The sequence below is a fragment of the Tupaia chinensis genome, unplaced genomic scaffold (assembly GCF_000334495.1).
Source record: "Tupaia chinensis unplaced genomic scaffold, TupChi_1.0 Scaffold000415_1, whole genome shotgun sequence".
NCBI classification, from domain to species: Eukaryota; Metazoa; Chordata; class Mammalia; order Scandentia; family Tupaiidae; genus Tupaia; species Tupaia belangeri.
Genome location: NW_006159920.1, coordinates 3,041,264 through 3,051,367, shown reverse-complemented (window position 1 = coordinate 3,051,367; position 10,104 = coordinate 3,041,264). Strand labels below are relative to the sequence as shown.

Here is a 10,104-nt window from a genome sequence, read left to right as displayed (position 1 = left end):
ACACATGCACTCACAGCACTCATACACATACCACACACATACACACACATGCACACTCACACACACACTCATACACACATGCACTCACAGCACTCATACACATACCACACACATACACACACATGCACACTCACACACTCATACACACACTCATATACACATGCACTCACAGCACTCATACACACACACTTATACACATACACATACACTCATATACATATGCACTCACAGCACTCATACACACACCACACACTCATACACACATGCACTCACAGCACTCATACACATACCACACACATACACACACACGCACACTCACACACTCATACACATACCACACACATACACACACACGCACACTCACACACTCATACACACACTCATATACACATGCACTCACAGCACTCATACACCACACGCACATGCACACTCATACGCACACATACACATACACACACTCATACACCTATGCACTCATACACACACCACACACACTCATACACACACACTCACACACACACTCATATACACGTTAGTGTGAACTAGCTGGGCCGTGATGGTTCCACCCCAGGGGGGACAGCAGCAGGAAGCCAGCACATCTGGGCTAACGAAGGGCACTCAACCTGCAGGCGCCACTTCTCTCCCTGAGCTCGGTGCCGCTGGGCCTGCAGCCCCCTCAGGACGTGGGGATCCAGCCAGCCCTTCCTCCTGAGAGCCCAAGGCTGCTGCTGGCTGCACAGTGTCTGCCTGACCCTGGAGTATGGGTGAGCTTCACAAAATTGAGGACAAGTGTGCTGCGCAGGTACACATTTTTCCTAAAGTCCTTCAAGTCTTGGTTTTTAGAGATGAAGGGAGGACACACATGCAGAATTGACTGAGGTGGGTCTCAGGCGTGTTGGGGGACTGGGTGGTAGTGCTTGCTCCACATGAACACAACAATACTCCCCTTCACCCCCATGGCCATCAGACTCCTCTAAAGTGTGTGTGTGCGTGTGTGTGTCATAATGTGCATTATTCCACTTAATCTCTTTCAGCCAAAGCTTCCAAAGCATTCTCTTCACACCAAGCTTAGAAGACTTATGGGTCTTAGGAAAATGTGCCCAGGGAGATAGGCGCTCTCTCAGAGGCAAACACAGAGGCTCCTTTTCTGGGCGTATGGGAGGTTTTAGGCTCTTCCAGGAAGCCATGCTGGATGAAGGCCACAGTATCACTCCATGTCTCTGTGGAACTCATGAGCAGATTTTGCACTCTATTAATCTGCATCCGTGTGCATGTCCCTGCTGTCAGCAGCTTCTGTCTAGGGAGGCAGCAAACATGCAGTGAGAGGAATCGGCTTCCCAGCAGGCCGACGTGGGGCACCCTGGCTTTCCTGCTCCAGGCTGGAGGACCTTGGGCAAGGATCTTAGGCCTTCTGAGCCCCGCCTAGAAACAGGGTGCTGATAAGGGTGCCCGCCCTGCAGGTCGTCGGAGGATTAGTGCTAAGACAGACAAGGCCTGCACAGTGCTGGGTGAGCACTAGGTTCGAAGGCATGGCGGCTGGGGGGGGCATCGATGGCCGCAAAGAGTGTGGTGACAAAAACGGCATTTAGGTCCCAGGTCTATGCTTTCCATCGCCCTCGTTAGGCTAGGAGTGGCCCCACCAGCTGGTTCGGCTCCTCTTCTCGTCTCTTTTATCCTCTCCCTGCAGCCTCACTCTCCTCTTTCCCACCCTCCCAAAGAAAGCTACGCAAGACACAATGACAATAACTCGGCAGACCAGGGGGCAAGGCTGCGTGCTCCAGACAGCATGCTTTCCAGAGCTACCAGGCTACGTCGTTAGGCTGTGCCCACTTGAAAGGAAGGAAGTGGGGAGGTCTCCTTTGGGACCCGGTTCTTCCTCCTGCCCTCACCCACTCCTCCCAACCCCTACCTCACGTTGTCATGCTTCTGGATGTAAATCTTATGGAACATCATATCCTCCTGCTTGGCGTTGATGTCTGCTTTCATCTCCATGGCAACGTGACGGGGAAGGACAGACAGCAGGAGCCGCTCCTGGGAGGGAAGCAGAGGCTATGGTCACACACACAAACACACACACACACACACACACACATTTTTTCCCCCTTTTAAAAAAAAAGCTTTGCACTGAATTTAGGTCAGCTCTTCCAATCACTTTATTGTAAACTAGCCCCTGCTCAAGGAGAGGATTCAGCCTGGCATGTCAAACTGCCATCTAGTGATGCCTGCTCCTCATAGAGCACAACTCTAGTCACTCTGGTGACCTTTGGATGGAAGGAAACTGGCAGTCAGTCTCAGCTGAAGGAGTTGTTAGTCATATAAGAATCATTTTAAGTCCAGGAACTTATATTTCTTGGAATATTCATAATTTTAAACATCTTTCTATTTTGGTATGCACCTAACACCTTTGAATAGGTTAACCCGACTCCTCAGAACTATATTAAAGACTTCAGTTTTGGGGGGGAGGAAATTAAGTAACATTCAATCCCATCCATAGAGAGTAAAGAATGTTAATTGTGAACAGACAATGTCTTTCCACCGGCCTGGCAGGTCCTCCCTCCTACACACCTATATCCTCCTGCCCCGCTATCCCTGCTGCCCACAGGCCCTGGACCACCTCCTAGGCACTCCTGAGACTCGGGGCTAATCCTGGGTGTGCGGAGGCTGGAGTCATGGCCCTGGGGCTTCCTGGCCCCATCTCCCTGGGACACCTCCTAGATTTCTACCTGGCCTACTGCCATGCTGCACGGGGAAAAGCACTCCTGTGCACCCGTGAGTACAGAGCACCTTGGGTCAGCGTCCTGAGTGTCACCTGAAATGCAGTGTGACCTTGAGCAAACAGCTGAACCTCTCTGAGCCTCCAGTTCCCCATCTGTACCACAGAGCTGAAGGTGCTGGCATTTCAGCGGGATTTCAGCCATCGAGCACTGACTGAGCAGACACCACGTTCCAGGCCTCAGCTGGAAGCTAGGAGTTATGACCCTGAGCGATACAGGGTGCCCTGGCTTTCCTGTTCCAGGCTGGAGGGCCTTGGGCGAGGTTCCTCTTTCCCAAAGCTTCTGGTCTCATGAGGGAATGGGGGTACTGGGAGGGGAGACGTGTGTGGTCAGAGAAGGCTTCCTGGAGATAAGAAGAGGGGTCTTGGTTCCACATGGGGACCTTGGCCCAGGGAGAAGCAAGGCCACTTTGAGAAGCCAAGAGATGCCAAAACCAGTCAAAGGGGGCTAGGAGGAAAGCTGGTGAGAGGCTGCATCGTGGAGGGTCCCGTCAGTCTGCTATAGGGTCTAGACTTTGCCCCTTTCCCAGTTCTCCTCCCAGGCCTGCCTGCTCTCCGGTGTCCAGCTCTGCCCTCTACGGCCCGCTGTCCATGCCAGCCTCTGCCAAGCTGGCTCATGTCATTCTCTCATCTAGGACCTTCATTTCAGCTGCCTCCTTCGTTCCATATTCTCCCCATTGCTGGATGTGGGGTCACCCTCTGTGAGACCCAGAGACTCTCTTCGGTGTCTCTTCTGGCCCCTCTCCCTCTTCCTCACCCCAAACACAGGCCCCTCCCTACCTGCGTCCTCTCCCCGTTCACTCCTGTCCTCTAGGAGCAAATCCACAGCAAGATCTGCACGGCCGTGAGCGCTGGCTGTCAGCCCGGCATCCTCTCTCCTGCCCAGGCTCCTCGGTCTCCAGCTGCCCACCTGGGTGTTGGCCACCTCCCTGACATCACACCCCCACCATTCTCGCTTCCCACACTGGCATTCCCCAGTGGCTCTTCTCCTCCCCTTTTACTCATGACAGAGCATGTGCGTGCACATGTGAGTGAGTGAGGTGGGTCATGGGCACACACCACGGGATCCGGTCACACCACGATCCCCCTCCCTCTAGTCTTCTAGCCCATTGGATCCTGGGTATCTGTGTGTGTGTGCCCGGCAGGGTCTTGACCTTGGTATGGGAGAGCAAAGACAGGGAACCTGAAAAGAATAGCCTCCACGGGGCTTGATGCACTGCTCAAGAGAAGTCAGGTCCCGATATGGTGACTGTAGTTCGAGTCCCCAGCAGGGTCAGTCTGAAATATGCTGGGTACACACACAAACGTGTGTATAAACTACTTGTATTTCTCAGAACTTTCCCTCTGAGACTCAGTCTTCTCCCCTCGGTCCCAGACCCTGTCCAGCACTGGTCAAGTCCTGCTGATCTGGAAACAGCTCTGTGACCTTCCTGTCTATGCCCCCTCTGCTGCCCGAGTGCAGTCGCTCCCTGACTCTGGGATCCTGGGTGCCCTGCCCTGGCCACACAGCCTCCTCTCAGCCCTTCCTGCTGCCTGCACAGCACGACCTGTCACATCACTCCTCTGCCGGCACCTCCATGGGCTCCCTGGTTCCACCAGCCACATGAGCAGGGATATTTCCAGACCCAGTGAGTCCACACTTCCTTTCTCCCCGCTGTACCCTAACATCCTTGGCCACCTGCCCCTATCCTGTGCCTTGCCCTCTCCTGGCACGCTCCCACCAGCCCCAGCCTGGCTGCCATTCTCCTTGCTGAAGCATCGTCTTCCCACCCAACCTCAGCCACCAGCAGGTCCAGGCCATCTGCAGTCCAGCCTGGGTGGCTGGGCAGCCTCCGAGTCCATGTCCCTGTCACCAAGCTGGCCACCTCTGACCCACGCTCCCTGGTGCGAGGGGTGAGCGACTTCTCTAAGACACACACCACACTGCATCACCTCCTATACCTCCCCAAGCCCTCAGGATCCGCCCGTGCCCCAGCCTGGCCACATCCCACCCTCCCACATCCTCCCCTCCCCTACACTGGGTTCTACTCCAGTTAGAGTGGCTGTGGAAAGTTCCCCAAGTTCTGGGAGCTCGTCTTGCCTTTGCACACAAGCACCCCGGCGAGAATCGCTGTCCTCACACGCTGCTCCCAACCCTCCTTCAGGCTCGCCTTCTTCCCAGGAGAAGGGCCAGCTCTGACTGCCAGCATTTCCGCCCACCCTGGGCCTTCTTTGATGGAGCCCCTGGTTCTCCTGCTAACCCCAGTTCCCTTCAAGGGCACAAAGAACATCCTCTTTGGGGACAGGAGCTGTGTCTTGTCCAAAGCCACAGCCCAGAGCCTTTTTTTTTTTTTGAGACGTTTTTGCTATAGGGTGCTTGTGCTCACCAAAAAGACAGAGAGAGACAAAGACAGAAAGTGAGAAATCACCGCCCCAGGGGGATGGTCACGCCACAATCCCTTCTCCTCCATTCTCCTCGGGATTTTGGGCACGCCAACTGCTGGTCCCAAGCCCAAAGCCTGATGCTCGGGAAACTGGTGAATTAGCGGATGGAGCTCTCAGCGGGTCTGTCTGATCTGGCCAAGCATCGTTAAACGTGCCCATGGAAGGCCATCTCGTATTTACGAAGCTCTCAATAAATAGTTACTGAGAAACGTGAACTAAAGGAGAATTCTGTGGAACACAGGACAACCGGGACAAAGAGTTGAGACTGATGAGAACTCCCCTTGTAACTGCTCCTAGGGTGGAGGGCCAGGAGGGGCCGTGGGGAGTGAAGGGGACAGCTCTGAGTCCCCTCAGCAGGCAGCTCCCCAGGGACCCTGAGCAGCTCTCTCTGCACAGCTTGCTGGCCCTGGCTGGCTGGGGAAGGGCCCGGCCCCAGGAGGCAAGCTTTCCCTCCTCAGTGCCTTGGCCAACACTTTCTCCCCAGACCCCTGTGGATTTGGAAGAATCTCCACCTGGCCGGGGCCACAGTGACCATGAAGAGCTGCCAAATGTCAGTTATAAGCTGTTACTAGGACACAGGTGGGGTGGTGGTGAAGGCACTGGATTCCCACATGGTCAACCACCATTTGAATCCCGGACCCAGTGGCTTGAAATTCATGTCAGGTACGTATGTGTGTGTGTGCCCAAAATCCCAGGAGGAGGATGGAGGAGAAGGGATTGCGGCATGGCCATCCCTCTGTGTGTGTGTGTTGGGGGTGATATCTCACTCTCTCCCTCTCTCTCTCTGGTGAATGCATGTGCCCTATGGCAACCCTCCCACAAAAAAAGTAGCTACCCTGGCGAAGGGGCCTCAGGCTCATGGTGAGGTAGATTTCAGGGGAAGGGAAGACCCTGACCTCAGGTGCCACATGCTGGGCCTAGAATGGAGACGAGATGGGGGCTTCGGAGGAATGCCAGGGCTCTGGGCATGAGCAGGGTATGGTGTGACAAAGGTAAGGCAAGCTTGTCAACACAGTTCCAGGGACACTGCGGAGCCAGGGGCCCAGAAAGGGCCAAAAAGTGCTGGGAAAGTCAAGCCAAGCCTCAGGCTGGCCAGTCTAAGTGGGGGCGTGGCAAGGCGGATGCAGCGCTGGAAGGAAAGCAGGGACAGGTGGTGACTAGGGAGGGCTGGGGAGACACTGCGCACTCTCCCCGTCACTCAGCTGTCTGGGTGCTCCCAGCTGTGTCACCGCACCTCTGAGATGCATCCAGAAGGTGTCAGAGATGCCTCCCAATGTGGCAAACCCATTCTGCACTCAAGGAGGCATGTGCTCCAGGCTGGCCAGGAGGCCGTGTGACTGCTCTGTCCCCAGGCTTGCAGGGAGACCCTCCACGCCCACACCTTCCACGGGCCTCCCTGGCATGTACACAGAGTAGGGCTCACTGCCGTTTGCTGAGGACCGTGGAGACACTACGTGAGAGGGCAGGAGGGCTGTCAGAAGAGCCACGACGGCTGCATGTCCAGTGGGCGCTCGCACCGCTGACCTGCCCACTCTCTCCCCTGTGCCCTCCCACATCCTTCTGAGGCTGTGCAGCTCCCTCCAGTCTCAGTTTCCAGACCTCTGTCTGGTTCACACACAGGAAAGGAGAGTGGTGAGCCAGATCTAAACCAAGCAGGCATTGCTCCAGGATGGGAATGGCTGGAACCCTGATGCAGCTCTGCTACCTCGTCCTTACCCAACAGAGGTTCATGGGGCAGGCCTCTGGGCACACTGGGCTATGAATGGTCTGCCTCCTCCGGCCCAAGCAGGTCTCCCCAGAGAGAAGGTCAAACCCCAGAACTGTGCAGAGAGGGAGAGCAGAGTGGGATGCTGGGAGGCTGACAGCTCCTGTGTCCTCTCAGCTGCCTCATCCCCGTGGGGGTGTGCCCTAGTCCCAGTGGGCAGCTGACTGCTCTCACCCTCGGACTCCTGGGGGGCTGGGCTGGAGAGGAGGTGGAGCCATCTCTTGCTGGCTTGTTTGCAAAACCACAGGGACACATGTGGGTCAAGGCAGGGGTAGTTCCCTCCAACAGGACTCCCACAGAGCCAGGAATGCTGGAAACATCCCCCCAGGGCTGGGCCCCACCAGGGAGGGGGCAGGGCAGAGCCTTGAGGTGGGGCCAGGCCTCCTGGCAGGACCAGGGCAGGAGGGTCTGACTCTGACTCACCTGCTGCTGGTTCTCCCGCTGTGAGTGGAGTCTTGCCTGGATGCATTCCCGGGTCTCCTGGAAGGCCTGTCTCTGGGAGACTTCGGCAGGGTAGTGGGTGCAGACGCCCACGATGTTGGTGCAGGAGAAGATGAGGACGTTGGAGACAAGCTGTGGGGAGAGACGAGCACACTGAGCTCAGGCCCTGGTGGGTACCGGTCATCAAGTCCCACCCAGCTTCCCCTCCTCCTGGACCCCAAGCAGGGAGTCTCCCAGTGTCACTTAGGAAACACACTAGCTGCGGGCAAACAAACGCGGAGGACACCCACATGTAGCCAGCCACACATTACTGGTCAGGCCCTCTGATGTCCTCAAAGCCCAAAGCTTGGCTGGCCCGGGTTGGGGTGTGTCCCCTACAGACAGTGAATCACTGAACGGCCACACTGCACATGCCGTCAGGATGGACAGAGCTGTGTTGTGTGTGCTGGAGCAGCGGGGACACTGAGAGGAAGGGTCCACGAGGGTGCTGGGCTTCGCTTTGGCAAGCACGGTCAGGTCAAGTCTGGGACACGGGGCACTCCTCCACGGAGAAGCCTGAGTTGACCACTCCCCAGAGGTCAGCTCCAATGAGCTAAGGGCTCGCTGGCCCACCGTGCCCCCACACAGCTCTAGCTACTCTGGGGAATGACAGGGGGTAAGGTGCCTGGCCCGGCAGGGTCAGTGTCCACAGCGGGTCCCAACCCTGTCCTCCCTAGGCGCCCACTGTCTTGGCTACAACACCACAGTCCCCTGACTGCCCAGCACACCAGCTGGCAAGCATCAGCCACCTCCCCCGTGCTCCTCGTGGACGCCTCCTCCCTGCTGACCCAGACGCGTGTGTGGAAAAACACCACCACCCCTCCAGGTCAGCAGAGATCAGGCTGGAATTCTCCAGAGAGGGATATTTACTGAAAAGCAAAGGGCACACGAAACACAGCACAATACACAAAACATACACAACACAGCCGACAAAAGCAAGTTTAGAGAACACGGTTCAGATCCTTATAAGCTGGTGTTTAGTCAAAATGTCCCTTGGCAGGTAAGGCTCCTGAGGTATGAGTTTTCTGAGCCTGGTTCTGGCCTAGCCTTGGGGCCATGTGGCACAGAAGCCACTTGAAGGTGCTCGGGCTTGTAGGGCTCTGAGCTGTATTTCAGTCACTCCCTCCAGAAACTAAACTCTTCATCCCAACTCCAGAAGGGAGCCCAGGTCAGCCCTACACCTTACGCCCAACCCCTCAGAGCTGTTGCTATTCCCAAGTCCTGGGATGAGAAAGATGTATGGCCATTAGATCCCAAAGATCCTTCCTCTAGGATGACAGCAACTTTCAGGGACCCGGCAGATGGCTCCCACACTCTTCTCTCAAGACTTCCGGTCTCTGGAACCTGGAAGTTCTGACTTGGACTCAGGTCTGCATTCTACCTGAAGGCTTTCCCTGCCACAGCTCTGAAGTGCTCGCCCTTCATCCAGGGCCCTCAGCCAGCCTAGGTCCAGAGGCCAGAGCGGGAGTTTCCCTAAGGATGTCCTATCTGTGCATGAACAGAGAGAGAGACTTCTCTTTCCATTTCAAAGTCGTCTTCTCTCCTGGCTGAAAAACGCTGAGGACCGCGTGTGTCTCCCGGATATGCGTCGAGAGAAGGAGCAAGTTCGGATGACCAGACCACCAACTCTTCTGCCTCTGGCTAATGACTCATAGCTCCCACAACCTCCAACCGCAACCCGTCCACCCCAGCATCCCATCATTACCATTTTATGTCAACACACGGCATAGCGAGACCCAGCCTGTTTATCACAAGAAGAACCTCCCTCCCTGCTCTATAGAAACATGTCATTCAGTTGTACAGTTATGAATGGAATGTTTGCATTCCCTCAAAATCATCTGCTGAAATTCGAATCCCTAGTGAGACCTCTAGGAGGTAATTAGGTAATGAATGTATAGCCTCAGGAATGGGATTAGTGCTCTAATTCTCTCCCTCTCTGCTCTCCACTGTGTGAAGACACACCAAGTCAGCTGTTTGCAACCCCAAAGGGGCTCACCAGAGCACAACCATGCTGGCCACCTGTTCTGGGACTTCCAGTCTCCAGAACTGTGAGTGAGAAATACCTTTCTGTTGTTCATACGCCACCTGGCCTATGGTGTTCTGTTATGGCAGCCCAAACAATCTGAAGGGAAAACACCAATACTAAACAGAAATCAATTCATATGGAGAGGGAAGGCTTGGATTAGGTAGGGAGTGAAGGGCTGGTGGAAGGGGACCTCTGGGAGTGCCTCTGAATTAGGGAATGTGTAGCCGAGGCTGGCAGACGCGGGAAGAGCATGCTGGAGAGAGTAGCTGAGGCAGCTGAGACATGGGAGGCACATGTCCCCCAGGCGCTCTGGACCCTTAAATAAATAACCTAGACTCTGGTTCTCCAGGAGAAGTCCACAGAGAAAAGGTACAGCTGGATGAGCAGGCTGTGGCCCAACTCAAGAGACATCTGAATGTCAAGCTGAGACAGCCTGGCACAATACTTATGTAACGGGAGCCATTAGAACTGTCGAACCAAAGAGTAGCTAAATGAACACAATTAGATCTCCACACGATAAAAAACAAGGCTCACATAATAGACAAAAATTCAAAATGGTTCACAGGCCTAAATACAAAACTTATAAGCAAATGACCACACGGCTTCTGGAAGATTCAATGAGGCTAGAGTGTAGGG

At 55.2% G+C, this 10,104-nt stretch overlaps 1 protein-coding gene across 1 annotated transcript in view; it reads right to left on the bottom strand.

The window, feature by feature from the left end:
* ADCY5 (adenylate cyclase 5) overlaps nt 1-10,104 on the bottom strand; it is a gene marked incomplete at its 5' end in the record, with an annotated part of 173,459 nt that overhangs the window by 62,745 nt on the left and 100,610 nt on the right. The window contains 2 exons of the mRNA XM_027774223.1: nt 1,910-2,031; nt 7,386-7,535. Of these exons, the coding sequence (XP_027630024.1) occupies nt 1,910-2,031; nt 7,386-7,535 (272 nt within the window). The remainder of the gene's footprint in view (nt 1-1,909; nt 2,032-7,385; nt 7,536-10,104) is intronic.